General features: G+C 41.9%; 1 protein-coding gene across 1 annotated transcript in view; it reads left to right on the top strand.

Moving 5' to 3' along the window:
- The first annotated feature begins 10,232 nt into the window (after positions 1 to 10,232).
- Positions 10,233 to 24,635, top strand: part of shc3 (SHC (Src homology 2 domain containing) transforming protein 3) — a 303,591-nt gene continuing 289,188 nt past the window's right edge. Inside the window, exon 1 of the mRNA XM_078214387.1 lies at positions 10,233 to 10,778. Within this exon, the coding sequence (XP_078070513.1) occupies positions 10,233 to 10,778 (546 nt within the window). The remainder of the gene's footprint in view (positions 10,779 to 24,635) is intronic.

Consider the following 24,635-nt stretch of genomic DNA (forward strand, 5'->3'; position numbering starts at 1 on the left):
CAATTTCTATAGGACTAACACTCACTCTGTTACCTTTTTTAGAGTCAGAATGATATAGTACAGAAGAGACCCTTCAGCCCATCGAGTCTGCACCAACAAAACTTCTTTTTAACTATCTACAGAAACTCTTGCTGTGTCTGTCTTTGTATTTCTAGCTAGCTTTTTCTTTTATTCTATTTTTGTTTCTCTCCTTATCAATGTCTTAGTCATTCTTTGCTGTTTTTATATTCTGTCCAATCTTCTGATCTACCACCCATCTTTGCGCAGTTATATGCTTTTTCTTTAAGTTTAATATCGTCTTTACTTTTATTAGTTAACCATGGATGGTGAGTCCCTCCCTTTGGAATTTTTCTTTCTCATTGGTATGCATCTATTTTGTGCATTCTGAAATATCCCCTTAAATGTCTGTCACTACATTTCTATTGACCTATCCCTTAACCTAAATTGTCAGTTCACTTTCACTAGCTTTGCTTTCATGTCCACGTAATTACCCTTATGCAAGTTTAAAATACTAGTCTGAGACCCACTCTTCCTTCCCTCAAACTGAATGTAAAATTCAATCACAGTATGATTATTGCTGTCTTCATTATGAGTAATTAATTAATCCTGTCTCATTGCACAGAAACAAGTCAAGTATATCCTTCTCCCTGGTTGACTCCAGAATGTGCTGATTTAAGAAATTATCCCAAAAACCTTCAATGAATTCATCATCTATGCAAAATTTACCCATCTAATTATTCCAATCTATAAGCAGATTAAAATCCTAATAGTCACCGTACCTTTCTGACAAGCTCTCACCACTTCTTTTTTGATATCCTGTCGTACCGCATGATTACTGTAAAGGGGCCTGTACATTACTCCCTCAAGTGACTTCTTGCTTTTATCATTCCTCTCCTCTACCCAAACCACTTCCGTGTCCTGGATTCCTGAATTTAGGTCATCTGTTTCTATTGTGCTAGTGTCATCTTTAATTAACAGAACCAACCCTCCACCTTTTCTGAACTTCCTATCCTTCCTAAAAGCCCTTCAATATTTAGGTCCCAATCGATGCCATCCTGCAGCCATGTCTCTGTAATGGCTGTTAGTGCAAATAGAGATTAATAAGTATGATTTATTGGTTATCCGTTTTGTTTTGAATGCTATGTTCATTCAGATGAAGAGCCTTAAGTTTTGTCCTGGGTGGGATGCTCTTTTGGAGAGTCAATGTAGACTCAATGGACCAGATGGCCTCTTTCTGCACGGTCGGGCTCCTATAGTTCTGTGGAGAATGACTGCAGAATTCTGAGGTGCAGAAGGATCTAGGTGTTCTCGTGCCTGAGTCACAAAAAGTTAGTAAGCAGGTACAACAATAATTAAGAAGGCTAATGGAATGTTATCTTAATGATGAAAGGAACTGAACATAAAGTAAGGATATTTTGCTTCAGTTAAATAGGGCATTGGTGAGACCATACCTTGAATATTGTGTGCAGTTTTGGTCTCCTTACTTAAGGAAGAATGTAATTGTGTTGGAGATGGTTCAGAGGAGGTTTACTAGATTGATACCAGGAATCAGTGGATTGTCTTATAAGGATAGGTTGGAAAGGCTGGAATTGTTTCCACTGGAGTTCCGAAAAGCGAGGGGTGACTTAAGTGGAGTATATAAGATCCTGAACAGTATTGACAAGGTAGATGTAGAAATAATGTTTCCTCTTTTGGGTAAGTCCAGAACTAGGGGACAATGTTTTAAATTTAGGTGTCGCCCTTTTCGGACAGAGATGAAGAGAATTATTTTTTCTGAGGGCTGTGCGATTTTGGAACTCTGCCTCAGAAAGCAATGGAGGCGTGAGTCACTGAATATTTTTAAGGCAGAGATAGATAGATTCTTATTGGGCAAGGGAATTAAAGCCCATTGGGGGGTAGGTAGGAATGTAGAACTTGAAACAAACAGATCAACCACGATCCTATCAAATGGTGAAGCAATCTTGAGGGGCCGAATAGCCTACTGCTGCTCCCATTTTGTATGTGTGCATGTTTCTTCTCTCCAGTTGATTACAGGTGATCTTGTTCTGTATAAATTCAGGTGGATTGACTGTGAGCTCTATGGATGAAAGAAGATTTCAGAAGAATGCGTGTCTGCTGTGTGTGCTGACCCCTCCCCAGTAACAGCTAAAAATCCTACATTTACACATTTTTGCAGGTGATGTTGATTTTATAGAGGCTGGCAGACATCCAATGCTGACATCCCGTCTGCTGGTAGTTGGTGACATCCTTGTGGACTCTACCCCTTAGACTGCCTGTTGCTCTTATGAGAATGTAAGTTTGAAGTGAGTAGAAGGTTCACTTACCCTGGTGGAGCACATCAGATCATTCATTTGCTTTCTTCACTGTAGGGGTGCCACAGGCACTGACCTCCCTGGAGACCTCTTACCAGGCTGGCATTGTCGAGTAAGAGAAACTCCTGCTCCCATTCCCCAGAAAATGGACTTCCCATCTTTCCATCTTGGAGTAGATCCCCAAGGAGGCCTTGCTGAACCACGCAACAGATGGTTTGGAACATTTGGTCAGCATGCTAATTTAGACTTTCAGCACACACCTGAGCTGCAGTGAGTAAATGTCTGTGCAGGTGCTGACTCTGAGATAATGGCAGGGTGGATGAATCACCGCCTGACTTACCATGAGATTTGATGAGCATCTTGCTGATGCATCATGAATAAACTGAAAAGTGGAAAATCAGCTCCACATTCTAGCAGGAATCGCATCGACTTTCCCAGCTGTCACCTGAATGGAAAATTCCATCCAATGTACCACATATTGGCCAAACCTGTGCACTCCTCTTTACCGGGGGTGTAAATGGTGGCAGGTGTGTAAAATATTGCAAGTGACCGAAAATCTGCACCGGTGGGATTTTCCAGACAGATTGTCCCTGCCCAGTGCCAATAACCTAATGGGGTTCCCAACATGCATTGTTGGGAACTCCACTTGAATACATTATCATGCCATTGACGATCCTCCCCACATTGATCCTCCCCGCAATGCTGGAAGGTTTGCCCACGGTGGTGTGATATCGCATCAGCACGATCCATGACATCTTTTTAAAAACTTGAAACTATCGAGCTCACCTCCGAGGAGTGCAGCAGGGGGGAGTTGAAGGCAATGGGGCTCGGGGCACTGAGGCTGAACCAGAGCATTGAGGACTGTTAACTGAGACAGGAGGATCTGGGCTGGGTGGGGTGCAGAGGCATTGTGGAGGTGGGAGTGGGGGGGAGGGGTGGGGTGGGGGGGGGGGGGGGGGAGTGGGTTCAGCAGGGCAATGGCCTTTTTGAGAATAGGGGTATTGGTTTGGCCCCCGAAGGGGGGAAGGACTCATTGCTGTTGGGGAAGGCAGCCATCTTTAAAGCTAACCCATCCTGAAGCTGACATCTTGGGCTGATGGACCTTTGCCTTCTTGAAGGGAAACCCGGGCTGGTGGTTGGATGGGTGCCCAGTCGATGAGACATGAAGGATCCATTAGTGTGGGGTGTGGGGAGGGTGCCTTTGAGTTCATAACTGAGCATGTTAACTCTCTAGCAGTCATGAGCATACCTTTGCCTACCAGATCATTGAGCCACTAGTCTATGAACATCCCTTTACTTTGACACCTGAGTCAATTATGCCCACTTACCACTGACGTGAGTGCCACTGATTACCAACCAGTAGTTAACTTTTTTGTGTGTTGACCTCTCCATTCTGTGTGCAACTTGCTGGGAGGGTGAACGCCTACACCCTCCCCGAGAAAGGGCAAAGGCTAAAAGGCTTTGCAGAGCACCCTGCTAAATCAGGTGTGGATGTGGTGGTGTCCTTACAGAACTACCCCAACCCCTTGACAGGGTGGCGCGCAGGGACTTACAATGACCCAAGGGACAGATGCCTGTGCCTTACACGAGAGCTCAGGAGACAGGGGAGTTTCCAAAGCTTTGGTCACTTGGTCAGGCTGAATGAGGAAAAAGGTGGTGTGGGGTCTTTCCGTTCTGGCAGACTGTAAGGGAAAAATTCTTAATGTGATGGGCAGCACAGCAATCAGTGAACATTGAGACACTGCCACCAGGGCTGGATGGGCAAAGGATCAACCCATAGAGGTGATTCCTCAGTGCTCACTCTTGCTCTCTCTCTTTCTTCCCTTGCAGTGATGTAGTGTGAGTGAGAGATGGAGCCTGTGGAACTAGCTATCATTATTCTGGCACATAGAGAGGGGAGAAACTGTCCACAGAGACACCTGGCTTTCCAGAGTCAGGAGCAGAACCCTGAGGGGTGACAGGGCATGCTCTGCTGCCACAGGAGGAACCTCAGAGAGCAGCAGCTCGCAGGTGCCTTCTACGGCCCAGGGGCTACAGACGGTGCCTGACCTTCCGAGAGATGAGCAAGAACCAGTGTTGATGACGACTTTGCCTGTCCAGAGACGCGCTGTAATGTGCAACCTTCTTCAGGGGTTGGCACCATGTGGACTTGGAGGGCATTCACTGCCTGTGATTTTGGAAATCCTCAGCCTGGACAGGTCTGGTGAAGCTGTGTAATATAGTCCGCAGAACGTGTCACACATCGTGGTTGTCTGTTGTGTTGCTCAACCTGCTGCTTTAAAAGGATGAGGAGTTGTCTGAGGAGGAGATGGAGAGCCACATGTGGGCATCCACAGGTGCCAATGCCGTAGGATGGTAGGGTTTCTTGACCTCACTGCAGCTGCCTCTCTTTCCCAAGGAGGAAGCCCTGGGCCCTCAAGCACTCATAGGGAAGAAGAGCCTCCTCATGGTCTGTGTGGGTTTCCTCCGGGTGCTCTGGTTTCCTCCCACAGTCCAAAGATGTATGGGTTAGGTTGATTGGCTGTGCTAACTTGACCCTTAGTGTCAGGGAGATTAGCAGAGTAAATACATGGAGTTACGGGGATAGGGTCTGGGTGGGATTGTTGTCGGTGCAGAATCGATGGGCCAAATAGCCTCCTCCTGCAATGTAGGGATTCTAAGAGGATGTCAAGGTGGGTGATGAAGAGGAGATTCTGGAGAGAGTGGAGAAAGGCCTTCAGGCAGTGGTGATGGTCAGAAGGGGCAGGAGAGCTTGCAACGTCCCCATTGCCTCTGATTTCAAGTCAATGTCCCCCCTGTCTGATTGCTGGCAGTGTACACCCTCACTGAAATGGCTCTTGTCATCCAAAGGGAGCGGTTGCCCATCGTTCCAACATTCCAGGACCATGATGATGACTTGCAGTGGAGACAGTACATTGTTCCTTAAAGAGTTACTGTGAATGTCTGACTCCTGTCTGGCAGACGGCAGCTCGTATACTCTGTGACCAGAGTCACCTCATGGCAGTGGCGTGTGAAGAGCTTCATCTCTCTTGATCTGGCTCCTTCTCAGGTTGGCGTGCCCCTGAGGCTCAGTGTCACTGGGGGCACATTTTCCATAAGGGTCTAGAAGGCGCTGGGACATGGGCTGAGATTAGATATTCACAATGACTGAGTCGAGTGGTGGCCCTGAACGTTGTTGGGGGTGTCCTCATTAGCAAGGAGAGACTGGCATGACTGATGTGTTCTGTCACTGGCACACCAACCAATGAGCTTGGCAGCCTTGTAGAGAGCAGATGGAGGAGGCTCTGGAGTGAGCATCCAGCCTTTCAGTGGAACACGAACGCTGTTGTCTCATCAGCACAATGTGAAGAAAAACTATGAGAGCAGGGAGTCATCGAGAGGTTGCTATAAGTGAGATTTATTTCATTTACAGAGGTGGATGCTATCTACTAGTGCCTAACAGCTGTGCCCATGCAGTGCAACTAGACCCTCTTAACCTTTCTAATCCTACCACTATATCTTGGTGTATCCTCAGGATCCACAGCAGAGATAGAGGCTGTCTACTCTCTGCCATGCCCTGTTGTCTGCAACAACCTTGGAGAGCTTCCTCTGGAGAGCCCTGGCCTGCTTTTAGGGTGGTGGTGCCACCTTCATCGACCTGAGGGGCTGGAACTGATTTGGTCACAGGAAGAGAGGAGTCACATGGGTTGGAGTCTGCTGGGTGGAATGTCCTGGGGTGTGCACCAGCCTCTTCCCAGGCCTATGGGTGCTTGAGGGCCCCTAACTTACTTCTTCAGAAAGAGGAGCAGCTGAGGTGAAATCAAAAAGTTGTGCCATCCTTTGGCATTGGCACTCATGGATGCCCACAAGTGCCCTGCACCACAGGGTTAGTGCCCTGCACCACAGGATGCATGTCATGCCCATGGAGTTCATGCTGTCTACCAGTGCAGGACAGAAGTCTGTCTCTGTAGACTCCTCTGCGTCCACCACCCTTGCAGTGTTGACTTGGCTGCCTCGGAATACTGGCATGATCTTCCCAGACAGAAGGTGTTGGGACTCCTCTATTCAGCTTCTCAATCTGAGGAGTGTAGTCAACATCCCTTCCTGATGTTCCCAACTTTGCCTTTGGAGCTCCAGCAACATCTGACTGGAGCTCAGCAGAGTCCTGGTCTCCAGCAATCCTCCAAGTGCCGACTCCTCATGATGTTCCTGCTTTTCCTGCTGTAGATCAGACAGTGTGAGGAGCTCAACAGATTGTGACCCTGAGGTCTCTATACTACTAAGTCCCATTCAGGTGTGACTCTGCGCTGGTGGAGGGTGTGGATGAAAGCTGCAAAGCCACTTTGATCTCCACTTCTGAGAACTCCTCCTTGCTGGTTTCTGAGGTGGACTCATGTGCCCGGCTGATGGAGGCACTGGGGTCCTCCCCCGATGTGCCTGCAAGAGAAGGGAGGTGTTATTAGAGCTTAGCAGGGGCAGAGAATAGAAGAGACAGGATTCACGTTAGGTTGGTATACTGTGGCCTCACTTGGTTTTTTGGCAGCCATATCGCCCTTGACGCAGGAATGGTCATCTTCCAACTCTCCTCGAATGCCGAGAGGATTTTAAAGTCTGGCATCCCGCTGCCCATCTGGGATTACTCCCATTTATTGTGAGTCGACTGGTCCTGCAAGAAAACAGATGAGGAGAGTGTAAGCAGGCTGCATGCCAGGGCAGATGGTAAGGAGATCTGGCATGTGCGGTTGGTAATTGCGCGCACAGATGTGATGAGGAGACAAGCCGCAGGGGAGATGAGAAGGTGTCTGGGAGAGTGAGTGGTGGAGTCCTTTGAGGTGGCAGTGAGTGAGTTCCCAGTGACATTTGAGGGTTGTGTGAGTGGGTGAATGGTAATAGATGAGAAGAGTGACTTACCCTGGCAAAATGGAGAACATCATTCATCCTCTTCCTGCAGTGGGAGACTGCCCTCCTCTGCAGGATACTGGCACTTACCAGCATAGCCATGGGCTCCCCTGTGCTTGAGGGTCTCTTCCCCATTTGTGAGTACAAGATGTGCTGCTGCTCCTCCTTGACATCCAGCATTCTGCCAAGGGATGTCTCACTGAATCTTGGGGAAGACCTCTTTGCAGCCATTCTCATTGTTGGACTTGGAGCAAGTGCTGGAGAACTCTGGGGAAGACTTTATATGGAATAGCCCGCTCATTGAAGCAGTCAGCTGATGGTGTGGGGGGCAAATCAGAGTTCTCCTGCCACGCAGGTAATATAAAAACCATGCAAAAAAATTGTTTTTCAAGGTGGCTAAAAATACGGCGTGAAAACCTGCCCCCACCGGCAGTGGGCAAATCACCACTTTTTCCACCCAAAATGACACAGACAAAAAACCCAGAAAATTCTGTCCATTCTGTGGGCAGCTCGGTGGCACAGTGGTTAGTACTGATGCCTCACAGCTCCAGGGACTTGGGTTCGATTCCCGGCTTGGGTCACTGTCTGTATGGAGTTTGCACATTCTCCCCGTGTCTGCGTGGGTTTCCTCCGGGTGCTCTGGTTTCCTCCCACAGTCCAAAGATGTGCGGCTTAGGTGCATTGGCCATGCCAAATTAATGTCCCGGGATGGGTAGGTTACAGAGATTAGAGGGGTAAATATGTGAGGTTATGGGGATAGGCCTAGGTGGGATTGTGGTTGGTGCAGGCTCGATGGGCCGAATGGCCTCCTTCTGCACTGTAGGGATTCTATCATTATGTAACCAGCAGTTGTTGCATCCAGAGACATTCGATGAGACTTCAGAAATGTGTGATTGATATAATAACACAAAATGTATTTCTGCTATCGGGAAGCATATTTACATTTTCTTCCAGAAGCAACTGTCTTTAACAATTTATTTAATTTTTTAAAGCTTTTAAAATAGTCACGATGTAAATGCTTCTGCTTGTTTTAAAAATACGTTTTTTTATGTTTGTCATTTTGTATTCTATGAACCTCGTACACTAGTATTTTAATATTTTTATTTGTAAAATTTAAATATTTAATTTGCCATTTTTAAATAGTCCCACTCGTTTTTTTTCCAATTGTTATATAAATAAATGAATATAACACCCTTCTTACGTTTAACTCCACGGTTTATATGTTAGCAAGCTGAACACCTTTTGTGAATTTGACTTTGCATCTCTCACACATATGTTAAGAAATGGAAACACTTCCCATTTCCCCCATTATAATCTGTAATGCAATCTGATATTTTGAATAAAGTAATTAACATTCAAATCACAGAAAAATCGAACAGTATGTATGTATCCACTCTGCTGATGTGAATGGATCAGTTGGATGCACCTTCGGAGGGATGTCAGAGAAGCGTGTATTGAGAGAAAACTGTTCTATTTAGATCAGCATCTGAACGCAGCCACAACTATTACTTTATTACAATTTGTATCTTATAATGTATTATCTTATTGCTAAAAAACCCATGCCTTTGCTGTTAAATTGTTGCACTTAGCTTAGCTTCTACATTTGAAAGAAACACACCTGTAAGGAAAATGGAAGAATCCACTATTCAGAAATCCTATCCTGAATGAGTCATCCAGGTTCTTTCTTATTGGATAAAGCCATTAGCACCCAAGGGATTGTTTGGCAGATGCAGCAAGGCCCTATTTCATTCACAGAATTATTGGTATGCGCCCTTACCATTTCATTCAAATAAATATAAATGATTTGAAACATCACTTTCCCATAGGATAAAAATGCTTCTTTTTATGTGCTGGTGTGAATGTATATTTGATTAAAAGCTAATTATTTTCTGAATGGAATACTTGGGATTTGAGTTAATATGCTGAGAAATTAATGCAGTGCATATTATGAATGAGATTTACACTGTGTCTCTTATTAATTGTCTTTCTCTGCAGGAGAGGGGAACTTGTTCCTAAAATGGTGGGAAAAGAAAAGCTTTATTCAGTGCTGATTGTGGATCTGGCAACAAGAGGTGCTCAGTTCATTTTAATAGGGTAAACCATATTACCTGAAAAATGCTGAGGCTGCTGCCACTGTGTCTAGGTATTGCAGGATTTCAAGAACCTTAATTTATAAAAGCAAATTAGACGGAGGAAAAAATGAAAATGCTCAGCAGATGTATTTTATTTTAGCTTCCTATGCTCAGTTTGAAATTTGAAGTAGACGAAATAGGATTTTTCTAATCTGAAACAGATGCTTTTAAATTTATGCTTTTTAGAACACACATCTATTTATTACAGAAAGTTAAGCTGTTTTTCTCACTGTACTGTTCGAATCCAGGATTATGATTTTGTCTATTGTGGCTAAGTTTAGATGCTTTCTTTGGTTTAATATATTGTCTAATCCACATAGGCAAATGCAGGGATTTTCGAAAGGGTATATTACAGCTGTATGCAGCACTGAAAAGACTGTACGGCTTGCTGGGTTTGAATGATAGGACGGTCTAATATAGTGAACAGACATAAGTAGAAATAATTTTGCTAAAGATGAAATTCCTGGTGATTAGAACTGTTTACTTTCTGGAAAAGAAAAATTCCTCGGCTTTGGGTGAAAATGCCCTTCTATCAAAATCGGAAGGGGAAATTTGAAAATTGATTGGTTCTAGTGTGCTGTAAGTGGGTGGATGGTTTTGCAACAGGAAGTGATTTGCAGTGTTCAGTGAGCCTTTTGTTGAAAAGGGTCTTCTCATTTGTGTGAGTCATGCTTTTGCTGCGAGCAGCTTGGCAGCTCTAAGCAGGACGGTGATCTCTGTCTTAGCAAGGTACTACTACGCCAGGCCCTTACCTCTGCACTTAGGGTCGCATTTATTTCTGTGGGTATTCATATGCCTGAGTTTATCAGGTTACTTTTGGTGCTGTGAGAGATCTGCTATGGTAGAACAAACGCTTTCGAAGTTTGCGTCAGATCTGGATGTACATATGCAGAAAAGCAGATAGAAGGGCATGCTTCACCGTACAAAGTATAACCGTTTTAGGAATGATTCAGTGACATCATTTGATGAGCTTATACACAACTTATCAATGAACAGCAAGGGCTCAACTGTTACAACGACAACGACGACATCTGATGCACCTTCGTACCCAACCTCAACGGAGGTGCTCCGCAAGGACCAGGAAGATGGGCCCACCACACTCTGCACCTTCATCCAAAAGATGTCCCATTTGAAATTTGCTAACACAGGCAGCCTGTTGGGCATCAAAAATCTGTCCTCTGCAGTGAAAGACCTTGCAGCTTCTAAACTGCAAGGCAGTTCAAGCACTCCCAGCTCAGTTACAGCAGCAGTAGACACATGTAACCCTGTCTCTACCACTCCGTGTTCCCAGCAGGACGTGAACAAGATGAGCACAGACAAGAGGGCCAAGGTAGAAGACATTCACCTGGGTGGAGAGGACTGGAATCACAGTGGCAGTTTTGTCAATAAACCCTCACGAGGGTGGCTGCATTCTAATGAGAAGATCCTGGGTCCTGGTGTGACGTATGTTGTAAAGGTTGGTTGCTTTTTCTTAATAATATGTTATGTAAAAACTAAAACGTTATCCATAAATATTAGAATGCAGCCCATTCATCTATCCCTTTAAGAGGTATCCTTTAGTCTGTCCCCCATAAGAAATATGTATTCAATTATACATCATATTCAGTTGATCCAACCTCAATAAACATGCCTAATTATGTTAATAATTCTCTTTACAGACTTCCTAGTTTGCTATACATATTACACAGATTCTTGTTGGTTATAATTAATTTCCTTGAAAAAGATGGTTTTATATATATCATTCTAATAATTAATATGTCCATGTAATCTTCTTTCAATGTAATGTGTAATGGTGAATGATGTAAAATATCTTTTGGAGCTGTTTATAATACCGGCAAAATTCTTACAAAATGCTGCAGCATTTAAGATTTTTTTCTTAGCCTTGAATATTAATCTATGTTTATTTAGCTCAAAAGCCGTCTGTTGCTACAGACCTATACTTAGCTCAGTACGTTATGTTTCTAGCTGTAACCTGAATTTTGTTCAGTCTATTTAAATGTTATGCTCACGTATTGAGCAATTTTACATTTTGCACATCATTACACGAATTAACTATCCAACAAATAGAAAGGAAATGAAATATTAACAACAAAATGATCTAAGAGAGGTCAAACTAAACCTAATTCAGTGCCATATACTGACTCTGGTGAAATGGGTGACTGCCAGTGTAATTGGATGTAAAAGGAATTATTGCAGATGCAAAATATTTCCTATGTTGTGGGATTCTGTAATATGTGACAGGTGTGACAAAGAAAATATTGCTTATAAGTAGATGTTGATATAATAGGAATTGTACCGTTACAAGCTGAGTGTCATGAGTTAAACGTGCTTGTACAAGCAGGTTCCTGCAAGTTTCTGATATAAGGTGGTAGATTTTCAAGTAGAGCAACATTTTTGAGGAACTTGAAAACTGATGTATAGAAAGGACTTTTAAGCATTCATTTCGAGTGATATAAATCAATGCCTATTTAAAAAGTCTTGTGTGTACAATTGATAAGCAGTTTTTTCCCCCCACCTGACTCAGAAGATGTTTGTGACAGTTAAAAAAAAGTGTATTTTTTAGGACTGACTGCAAATATATGTTGTAGATCCTCAAGATTACAAATATGAACTAAATTAGAGGAAAAATGATTTTTACTAGAACTTTAAATATGTTATTGCTTACGTGTCCCGTATGCAGCCAAATTGTGTAAGATAAGCTGATCTTGAAAAAAAGATTCTCATCCAATATGGACAAGGGCACTACAAACATTCAATGTACATATATTTTTCCCTTTCGTGAGCACATGAAAATCCTCCATCCCTCTCATTTGTAAACTAGGGGAAAGGCCCTTCCATTAACTGATGGAGATCTGTCTCATTGCTTTCTGGTTCTGTGTTCAAAATGGTGGTTCCAAAATTAGATAACGCTGAAAGACGCATTTGTACGCAATTAAATCTGTTGTTTGCGGTTCTGAGCAGAACATTCAGTTCTTTCAAAAATACTATAAACCTGATTATAGCTTGGTCAATTCCAGGACTTCCTCTGCACTTTGAACCGAAATTTCAATGTGTGAAATATCTGAAACTCCAGTATCTCCGAAAGTACATTGAGTGTCACAATGTGGCTTTAACTACATTTTATTGGACTACATTAGAGCATTTAAGAACAAGAATGTACTATACATTGACAATTATGCTGTTGTGAATTAAACATTTAAGCACTGCTTACAAATTGAAATGTTCTTGTTAGGACTACAACTTTATCCACCACCAGCACCCCCCACCTCTACCCCTAGTCCCCAAATTCTTAAATTTGAACCATGGAAATGTGAAGAAGTCAGTGACAACAGTCTCATTCCTTTATCATTCAAAGCTATTGGCTGCTGTTCATGTGAAAGAGGCACTGAATGTACATACAATGTACGCACAGTGATGAAACATTACTGCTATTCTTAATGGCTGTGTATCGAACAAATCTGTTTCTTGCTTGGAGCATTTTTTAATTAGTGCCTCATGTTCACTCTTCACTTCACGCACCAATGAAATAAACAACCTTTATTGACACATGAATAAAAGCCTTTCCATCATTTTCTTGCAATGTTTGATCTCATCGTATCAGGCTTTGTATTTTCAAATTACAGCAGATTTGCCACACAGATAAATTTGAAAAGTCAAGACCCAAGTGACCTTTTTTTTTGGAAAGAAAGAAACAAGAATAAACTGAAAAATATGCTTTTCCCTGCTTTCAGAATCCTCTTTATGAATCATAGGTCACATTGCTATGGAGGAATTTTTCAGGTGCAGAAGCCTGATTTCATATTTGTCTTGACTGTGTACCAATCCCACAAGGCTTCTTGTGTGCCATTTTTCTTATGCCTCTGGCACGGACAAGCCAGCACAATCGTATAACATCTTATGAATGAAGGAATGTGCAACAGCAGGCAGACCCAGATCATTCAGATTTCTCTCCACATTCCCCCCTCACCCTCCCTAAAGATTGGCATGTTGCAGTATACGCAGCACCACTTCTAAATTCCTCGCAGTGAAAAGAACACATTCATTTGCCTTTCATGATATTTTTTCATAATTAGGAAAACAAAATCAGACAGACACTTGCATGCTGTTAAAATTGTACCTGTTTGGAGAAATGATGTGAAGAAGAATGAGTGCAATTCTGCCATTGGAGTGTATATGTGTCTGGTTTAAATTTTACAAGGTTACTGCAAAAATAGTGAGATTTATAATGATTGGACAAATGACTAGGTTTTTATATGTTTTAAGTTGTTAATTTATTTGCATCCCAGAACTGTCAGTCAGTTTGTCTCCTAAGTGATGGACTTTGAATAAAACACGGGAAGCTTTATTAGAATGAACAGAAGGTGTTCACAGCAGCTATTGTTACAGTGTGAACTGTATGGTTAAAGCTTCAGATACATAAATAATATTGTTTACAGTAGTCAATGGTTATGGGATAGAGTTTTAATCAAGAAAGATGTACAAAATTGACCTGTTTCTTCCATGTGTCAACACTGCATCTTTATCTGTGACAGATAAACACTGTAAGAAGCCTCACAACACCAGGTTAAAGTCCAACAGGTTTATTTGGTAGCAAAAGCCACTAGCTTTTGGAGCGCTCCGAAAGCTAGTGGCTTGTGCTACCAATTAAACCTGTTGGACTTTAACCTGGTGTTGTGAGGCTTCTTACTGTGTTTACCCCAGTCCAACGCTGGCATCTCCACATCACAGATAAATGCGAACAGCTTTAACCTTATGTCTGATTTAATGTTTTTATGGTTTTAATACTTTACATTAATTATCTCCCTCATTTTACAAATTGTTGTCCTAAACAATGCTTTGTTAAAATAGTTCTTACAAATTAATGCCGCAACTTTGTATTTTTTTCATTCACAGAACTGTGATGATCAAATTTCATGATTATGGCACTTTAAATGTCTCTGGTAGGCATTTATTAACCTCCCAATGCCATTGTCCTCACTGATATTATGAGACTTTTAAGTAAGTAGTTTTACTGCTTGAAGTGGGAAATTTCCAACCAGTTAATAAGGTTTTTAGACAGTATGCCTTAAGGCATTGACAAGACTACCAACAAAGAGTTAAATGATTCTTGAAACAAGATAATAAGGGAACAAGAGAATAGTTTACATATCTGTGAATGCAGTAAGAGAATTAAACAAGTAATTATGATTTTAAAACATATATGCTGATAATTCAAATGTTTTTAAAGTATTGTATGAATCATTGTTTGCTTCAGCTGAAAGCAGCTTACTGAAAGGCATGATGGTAAAGGTGAATAGTTCAGAGCCAAAGACCTGGGAACCCCTGTAGTTAGCGAAATTCGTATCAGAAAGTTTCTCATGCGGAAAACAGATTGTAACATTATGAATAGGCTTATTTATTGTCTAGCCTTAGAATAGGGACGTGCCAAGATGTGGGGTCATGTGTCTATCCAGTTTGGCAATGATCCGGTGGGAAGGTCCACTTTGACCCCTGTTGTAGCATCTAGGGTAGCTAAGCAACAGGGAAGTGACTTTAGCCAAGATGGGAGTTAGCGTCTGGATTTAATGGACGAATGAGATATCATTATGCTGGAAGTTAGAATGCAATTGGCTGAGGCACATATCAGGGATTATTATTGATGTGTGTATATTAAATGTAATTGATTTTAAACTGATATAAGGTGGGAATGATTAGATAAGGAAAACTATAATTGATCTTTTTGATTGTTTACATTAGATTCATTGGAGAGGTTCTGTTGCTCTATCTCAGAGCTACTTAACCCTTTTGGTGATCTCCTTGCAGCTGCTTGTTGTTTTTCTTTTGAATAAATGTTCCATCTTTATACAGAGATGTCTGCCTCGTGAGTTTTGTATTGTCTATAGTTAAGACAGCACCGGTCATCTCGATTTACCCCGCAACACTGCTACAGCCCTGTAGTCCAAATTGTCTTCCCAATTTATTCTGAAGGACAATTCCAGATGGGTAGTTTATTTAATTAACTAAATTACAAATGTACAAATAAAGAAAAATGCAGATCATTTGTAACTGATATTTTTCAAAGTAAATAACCATTTATAATTAAACAAAAACATTTCAAACTGATTTAAAGTTTGAAATAAAAAGATCACCTCTCTCACATCACCGGTGTAGTACTTTGTATGTTTTCCCAGCTAAGTTAAGTATGTATTTATCCGAGTCAGATTTGGGTTCACTGTCACTTTGCTAATGTTGTCCTATTGTGGATGCACAATTCCAATTTGTAGTTGCTTTGTTTTGTCTGATCTGCTCAGATATGGCAACATGTTTCAATCTGACCACTGTTAGTAGCTGATTAATTCTGTAAGATTCTTGGAATAATGGCTGCAACAGGCAGTTTTTTAAAAAAACCTCTGCTTTTCTGTGTGTACTTGAGCTCCTTGGTTGAATGCTTTGGGTCTTCACCTCCTTCTCTTGAGTTGTATACATTACGGTATCCCTGGTAATCTAATAAGTATATGTTTAAGCATGTTCATTACCAACCTTGCTGTAGTAAGATGAATATGTTCTAGCTCCATGCTGGCCTAATGTACACTGTCTACTAATTTCCCTGGTGGTCTGCTGGATATGTTTTACTCGGCTTGCAATTCTAATGGGATATGCAGTTTTGATTTCCCTGTTGGATCTAAAGGATATGTGTGTGCTGAATGTCTTGCAAAAATTACATCTATGTTGGCTGGATAGGATAGGTGCAATTAATCTCTCTGGTAGTCTGATTTGTGTGCTTGATCTTCTTCATTGACACCTGGGTACTTTTGGAACTATTAAGAACGGAGGAATTATTTGGCTGGACTAGTGTGCCTTCTACCATCTCTGTTAGTTGCATGATACACGATAACAGAATAGTTGATTAGTAATAGCAATTGATCCGCATCAGTTGTCCACACACAACCAGACATGGATTTGAATAGATCCCTAGTGGTTGAAAGCTTAGGGATTCATAAGCTCAAAGCCACCTGTTTCTCCCAAGCATACGGCACTTACTACAGGTCCTACTTCAAATTACATATGTACTGTAACCCAAAATACTATTTTCTGAAAGAAATATATCTTATTTGTATTTGAATAAACCTACGACCCTTTGTCATTTTCTATTGTACGTTATGATTCTTTACCTCAGGTTTCAATTCAAAATTTCAGTGAGGGGTGTAATGGAGGTGCTGGCACAGGGGATGGGTTGAATTAGATACTTCCCTGCAAAATCAAGACAACGATCCTACCCTTCCTCTTAAAAGCGTTTTTAATGCAGGTGATTCAGACTGATGAATTCTTTGGGCATGAAGTATACTTTAAAGCCACATAATGGTATTTATCTAAGAAGGAAGGACATAAACTTCTCACTCACTTTGATAAATGAGGGTTAAAAAGGGACAGCCAGAGCAGAATTATTACTGGAAAATCATGTCCAACTGACATGATTAAGTTCTTTGAAGCAATGGAGAGGGTTGATGAAGGTAATACAGTGGATGTATGCACAAACATTCAAAAAACCTTTGATAAAGAACGATATTCAGAAAATAATAACACATGGTATTAAAGGGGCAGTGATTACTTAGATATGGAAGTTACTAAAGATAAGGAGGCAGAGAATGATGGTAAAAGGCTGTTTTCCTGACTGGTGTTTCCCTGAGGTTGGTGTTAGGATTACTATTTTTTTCGATTTATATAGTAATGGCTTGTACTTGTGTATACGGCTTATAATTTCAAATTTTGCAGAAGGTACAAAACACAAGATCATTGAATCGTAGAATGATTAAGCGTAGAAAGAGGCCATTTGGCTTTTCATGTCTGTGCTGGCCCTCTGAAGGAGTCTTTCACCTAATGTCACTTCCCTGCCTTTTTCCCGTATCCCTCTAATTTTTTCCCTTTCAGATAATGATCCAATCCTCTTTTGAACGTCTCAAATGATCTTTCCTTCACTGCACGCTCTGTTAGTACGTGCAGATCCTAACCACTCGCTGCGTGGAAAAGCTTTTCCTCCTGTCGTCATTACTTCTTTTGCCAATTACCCGTACCTTAAATCTGTGCCTTCTAGTTCTCAATCCTTCCACCAAGGGGAACAGTTTTTCCCCTGTCTACCCTGTCCAGACCCCTCATGATTTTGATCACCATATCAAATCTCTTGGCCTTCTCTCCTACAAGGAGAACTGTCTCAACTTCTCTAGCCTTACTACTTCGCTGAAGTTCCTCATTCCTGGAACCATTCTTGTTAATCGTTTCTGCGCCCACTCTATCTTCTGTTATGGTTCAGGTGAGAAACTCCAAAGTGTTTTATCAAGCGCACTTGAATCATAGGTTTTGCATCTTGAATTTGGCTAGGATAAGCATGAGATGCTTCACTTCAGGTATGATTCAAGTGACCCACAAGGGAGCTTTTATCGAACAGAGTTTATTTAAGAATATAGTTAACATGTATAGTAAGAAAATTAGCAAGGACTATTATCAATTATAAACAAGAAACAAACAATCACGATAATATATAACCCTCAACAAAAATACCTACAATGTTCCAATCAAACCAATTCCATAGACAAATACCCTTTTCAGAGGTTTAACACAGCACAGGCTAATGATCATGTGATACTGGAAATTGAGTCCTTTGGTTGGAGAATTGAAAGCTCTCAGTCTTAATTCATTCAGAACAGTTTGAAGTCAAGACAGCTTCCCAAAATACCAGAGAGACTCTGGTCCAGCCCCCAACAACAGCAGATTTTCACCCTTCAGAAAAGCAACAGAATTTTAAAAAAAACAGGGAGAGAGAGACTGCTCGTTCAGCTTGATGCTTCTAACCTCAAATTCCTGAAACTGAAAAAGAATCCTGACACCTGACCTGCCCATAGTTTTTTTTTCTTCCTCCCAACAATGACATCACCCAAAGCTGTGTGAGCGTGATCTAAAAAATAACCTCTTAAAGGTACACTAACAGCGCACTTCACATCTTTCCTTAAGTGTGGTGCCCAGAACTGGACACAATACGCCAGGTGAAGCTGAACTAATGTCTGAACCTAACTTCCTTGCTTTTGTACTCTATACCCCTACGACTAAAGCTCAGGATGCTGTCTGGTTTATTAACTCTGCTCTCTCAATCTGTCTTTCCATCTTCAATGATTTATGCACAGATACAATTACAGATCCGTCTGCTCCTGCATTCCCTTTAGGATTGTACCTTTTAATTTTTATGGTTTTCTGCATTCTTCCTACCAAAATGAACCACTTCACATTCTTCTGCATTAAGTTTAATCTGCCGTTTGCCTGTCCATTCCATTAACTGTCTATGTCCTTTTGATAGTTCTACACTATCCTCCTCCTGGTTCACAGCACTTACAAGTTTCATACCTTCTGCAAATTCAGAAGTTGTGCCCTATACATTAAGGTCTAGGACAGTAATATATGTCAGGGATAGAAGGGATCCCAATCCCTGGGGAAATCCACTCATGAACCTCCCTCCAGTCCAAAAACAATTGCTCACCTTTACTCTTTGTTTTATGTCACTTAGCCAATTTTGTATCCATGTTGCTTCTGTCCTATTTATTTAATGAGCTTTAACTTTGCTCTCAGGTCTGTTGTGCAGCACTTTATCAAATGTCTTTTGGAAGTCCGGGTACACCACATTAACAGCATTACCCTCATCAACCCTCTCTGCAACCTCATCAAAAAACTCAAGTAAGTTAATTAAACACGGATTACCCTTAATAAATTTATGCTGACTTTCCTTAATTAACGCACATTTGCCCAAATAACTACTAATTTTGCCCTGAATTATCATTTCCAAAAGTTTCCCCATCACCAAGATTAAACCGACAGGCCTGTAGTTGCTGGGCTTATTATTTAGATCATTTTTAAAATCAGGGATGTAACATTTGCAATTTTCTAGTCCTCTTACACCACAGCTGAGTCTAAGGAAGAATGGAAAATGGCCAAGTACCTCCACAAATTCCTGTCTCACTTTCCTCAGCATCCTTGGGTGCATCTCATTTGACCCTGTGTCTTTCAATTTTAAGTGCAAACAGCCTAATGCCTCCTCCTTATCAATTTTATCCTCTTCAAGTATCTGAACTACTTCCTGTTTCTTAATAAAGACAGCTGCAAAGTATTTATTTATTACCTCAGCTATGTCCTCAGCCTCAGTGCATACGTCCCCTATTTGGTTCCTAATCAGCCCCACTCCTCCTCTTACCACACTTTTACTATCCGTGTGCCTATAGAAGACTTTGTGATTTCCTTTTATGTTAGCTGCTTCTCTTATTTGCCTTTTCAACTCCCCTCTGAGTCTTCTACATCATAGAATTGTAGAATCGCTACAGTGCAGGAGGCCATTCAGCCCATCGAGTCTGCCACGACTCTCTGACAGAACATCTCACCCAAGTTCACTGCCTGTCCCCATCCCTGTAACCCCACACATTCATCCCGCTAACCCCCTAACCTACACATTTTAGGACATTAAGGGGCAATTTAGCATGGCTAATCCACCTAACCTGCACATCTTTGGACTGTGGAAGGAAACCGGAGCACCTGGAAAAAACCAATACAGGCACGGGGAGAATGTGCAAACTGCACTTAGACACCCAGGGCTGAAATCAAACCCAGGTCCCTGACCGTGCCGTGATTCTCAATTGTATTATCCAGCTGACATCTGTCACAAGCACACTTTCTTCTTCATCTTAATCTCTATTTCTTTCATCATCCAGGGAGTCTGGATTTGTTTGCCATTCCTCTCCCCACTGTGGTAATACAACTTGACTGTACTCAAACTGTCTTTTCTTTAAAACCAGTTCATTCTTCTGTTGTAGTTTTTTGCCTGCTAATCCTTGATTCCAATTTATGTGGTGAACAATAAGGACAGACTTCAAGAGGACATTGACAGGATGGTGAAATCAGCAGGCAAGTCACAGAATGATGCAGAGAAGTGTGAGAAAATAGGTTTTGTTAGGAAGATTGAGAAGATGCAGTATGAACTAAAAGGTACAATATTAAACCAGGGTGCAGGAACAGAGTGATCTGGAGGTGGGAATACATAAATCATTGTAGGTGCAGGACATGTGAGAAAGTCTGTATGGAATTCTTGGCTTTATTAATAAAGGCACAGAGACGTTATCAAGGAGTTAAGCCAAACCTTTATAAAATAATGGTTAGGCCTTGGCTGAAGCATTGCGTTCAATTGGCACCTCACTTTATATAGGCTGTCAAGGCCTTGGAGAGGGTACAGAAGAGATTTACTGGAATGGTACTGGGGATGAGCATTGAGGTTATGCGGAGAGACTGAAGTGGCTGGGGTTGTTCTTAGAGCAGAGGAGGTTAGGAGGAGATTTGATAAAGTAAGGAAAGATTGTTTCCAGTGGCAGAAGTATCAGTACCGGAGGGCACTGATATAAGTTGATTGGTAAAAGAACCAGAGGCAAGATGAAGAAATACCTTTTAATAGAACAAGTTGTTGTGGTCTGGAAAGCACCACCTGAAAGCGAGATTTAATTAAGTTCAATTGTAAGATTCAAAAGAGAATGGGATAAATACTTGAAAATGGAAAAAAAACAGGGCATTTGAGAAAGAATAGGTAAGTGGAACTGTTTAGATATCTCTACCAAAGAGCCGACACAGGTATAGTGGACTGAATGTCCTCCCTGTATTATATCGTTCTATTGAGTAAAATATACAGTGGAGTACCCAGGAGTCGATATTAGGACCATTGCCTTTCTTGTTATATCTGAATGATTTGAACCTGAGTTTAGGGAGTTAAATTTTGGAGTTTGTTGATGATACAAAACTTGGTGATATGATAAATGGTGAGCAGGATAGTGCCAATTGCAAGGCCTGGATTTTTATCATGAAGCTGAGAATTCAGAGTCTGGAGTTTTCCAAGTGTCACGATCCCGCTTCCATCCTGGCTGCGCTAATAGGTGGAATTTCTATCTCCTGGAAGGCAGGAAAGCCTAAAGTCAAGCCCAAGGCAGAGATGGAGATGGGCTGATGTTCGGGTAGCCAGGTTAAAAGGTCTGCCTCTGTCCCTAGAGACATTGGCCCAATTTTTCAGATCAGTGTAAATCTCCCCTCACCCTTACTGCCTTGAGCTCCCCTATTACCCTTCCCCTGCCTCAATCCCCTCATACCCCTCACCTTACTTTGCACCTTGACCTCCATTCATCACCTTGTCCTCTCTCAACCTCCTCCACACACCTCATCCCCTAACCCATTTACCCAGTGTCCACTTTATAAGGATAACTCACAATTCCTGTAATAACACTTGGAAGTCATTGAAAACTTCATAAATCAGTCAGAATAAACCAACATCACTTGAAGAAGCATTTAAAAAAAACACAATTATCCTTTTCAGAAGCACATAGGTCTGTCAAAAGAAAGAAATACTCATTTTCCAGGACAGCTGTGTAAACAAACTCTGCAGTAGAGCATCCATTAATGTCTTTGAAGGTAGCCAAATCTGCCAGAGCTTTCAAACAACCAAACAGATGGCTGAACTGTTCTGCAAATACTGAATTACATCAATGGGGTGTGTTTGAACAATTAGCTCTGGATTTCACAATGAGCGAAGTTTTCAATGTTGTGCAGCACAGAACAGTACTTTATCCAGTGGCTAATCAATTCTCGCCACTATTTTCCCATTGTCAGATGTAACAACTTCTAAATTGCAGTGTTTGGGAGACAGAAATGGAGGCAGGATCACTGCCTTTACCACTCTGTGGCCATTTTTTTCTAATTCTACTCTCTCTGCAATCCTGAAGCAGGATTGCAAATTCTGACCTTAAGAGGACATAGACAGACTGGTGAAATATGTACAGACACATGGCAGATGCAATTTCCTGGCACGGAATTGGAGCAGGTAAGGGGCGGACAGTGGGAATGCCCGTTTACCTCGGGCGGGAATTTCAAGTCTCACTCGAGCAAAGCTGTAAAATCCCACCGGTGGTTTGCACACTAACATACAACAGGTTTTATCAAAAGTGATGTTCTCTGCATTTCACAGAATACAAAACTGAAAGTGAAGCAGCAGCCTGTAGCAACACCCTAATGACATCATCATCAAATCATGTGATCAGCTCGATCGCTCCATACATACTTGATGGAGTGAAAATCTCATTCATGAAACCCATTAAAAAGATTTTAAATCCCCTTAACTTTTACTTGTTAAACTTATACAAACAAACTTTTATACTTAAATTCATGGACATTTCATCCATGTTGCTGATGTGATGCAATGGGTACTGATGTTTTTGTCACTGTCTGATGATGAGTCATTGGAAACTGGTAATTCTGGCATCGAGACTTTTTTGTAGTCTCTGAGCAGTCTCGGTCTCCAGCTCCAAAACTAGACTGTTTTGTTCTATAAAGTAGCAATGCCAGTTAGCTTCTGGTTGAAATCTTTGCTGGACTTGGAGTTCGATTTGGCCAACTTAAGTGTGTATATACCATTGCATTTCTGGTGATGATGTAACTGTTCTGACAATTCTCAAGGACTCATTCTGATACATGTTTCTCAGGCCAGTGGCTATCCCTGTTCTGATGGTGTCTTTGGTCCAAGGCATCTACTTGGGTGGATTCCTCTTCCTCCCATTCTGGTATCATATCTAACTGCAAATTCTCTTACTGCAACACAGGCGCCGAACTGTGGCAAATAGGGAAATTTCACAGTAACTTCATTGCATTGTTAATGTAAGCCTTACTTGTGACTAATAAATAAACTTTAAAGCCTTAATTGATGAGTGAGCAAATATTACAATGCAGACTGAAGACTTTGGCCAAGACTTTGTGCCCACTTTTGCTGCGGGCGGAGATAGCAATATGGGCGCAAAATCCCACCACAGTCAAAAAATGAGAATCTCCCTGGCGAGATTTCATTTTCAGGTTTTCCTGTCTCTCCCCCCGCCCACCACCACCACCCCCACCCCTACCAGTGACATAATGAGATTCCTGCCCAGAAAGAACAGGAACCTCATTTAAATAAATTGCAATAGCATTAAAATGCTTCCCCACTGTATTGTCCCCCCCCCCCACATTGGGTGTCGTCCGCCCTGTAGTTTAATATAATATACCTGAGATGAGAAGGAACTACTTCTTACAGAGGGTGGTGAATTAGTGGAACTCGCTGCCCCATGGCGAGGTGAAGTCTGAATCATTGAATATAGACATATTCCTACTAAGATAAAGGAAAGAGGTTTATGGGGAACTGGTAGGGAGGTGGATTTGAGACCAGGGAGAGACCAGCCATGATCTGGTTGAATGGCGGAGCAGGCTTGAAGGGCTGAATTTGCCTACTAATTATTATGTTCCTATAAAACAGCTACTATTGTCAGTAATGTCAGATAATGCCAGATCACATGTAACTGGAGCCTGAGGGAAGAATGTTCTAACGGAGTCCTGCTAAAGTCTGTATCAGTAAACAGTATAAATACTCAATAAGTGTTCACGAGCATGGTTTCCAGCTTTCTTCTATCAAAGACACCCAGAGTTCGATTCTGACATTAACACACTGCCAATGCACCAAGAATGTTTGAGTGCATGCTCATCAATGATCTCCTGTACGTCCCATCAAAGTCCTCATCTGTGGAATTTGTGACCTTGCCTTCCAAGGAATTGTTACATGAACAGTTCTTTCCCCCTGGCCTGGCTGCAGTCTACTCATACCCGGTGACTGACGATGTATAGATCCCAACTCCATACTAATCTCTCAATGCCAGTATTTGAACCAGTGGCTGCAAGTGTCAGATCAAAAGATGGTGTTTCTTCATCAGAGGTCTGATCCTGCGCTCGCCCTTCATGAGGTTGGCCAGATGGCAGGTCTTAGATATCTAAATGCATAAAAGCTGAGGATGAGGGAAAAGGTGAGAGAAATCCTGTTGGGGTGGAAAGTAAGCGGTCCATGGCACACCATCTTCAGTTTGCATTTCAGGTCAGATAGCAGGATGAGGACCAAGTGGTCGTTTAGAAGATGCACAAGGCTGGAATATATCGCCAGCCTGAATGTTCTCAGTGACACCAGATGTAATGTCTTCTTTCACAGTCGACACCATGTTATGGAAAATTTTGTTCTTTGGAGGATTCATGTGATGTCGGTATGTCTGTGCCCCTTTGGCTCTGCCTTGCTCTTCCATGTTATAGGCCAGCTGCAAGGAGAGGGGGAATGACAGTAATTGCGATGCGCTGTGTTTGGTTGATGAACCTGCTATGCATGAATAGCTGGATGTATGTGTGAAGTGGATGTGAAGCTGGCAGTATTGGAAGGTATGTGAGGGCGAGGTGGACTATTTCAGTGTTGGTATCTGAGTCT

Source organism: Mustelus asterias, chromosome 6 (assembly GCF_964213995.1).
Source record: "Mustelus asterias chromosome 6, sMusAst1.hap1.1, whole genome shotgun sequence".
Lineage (NCBI taxonomy): Eukaryota > Metazoa > Chordata > Chondrichthyes > Carcharhiniformes > Triakidae > Mustelus > Mustelus asterias.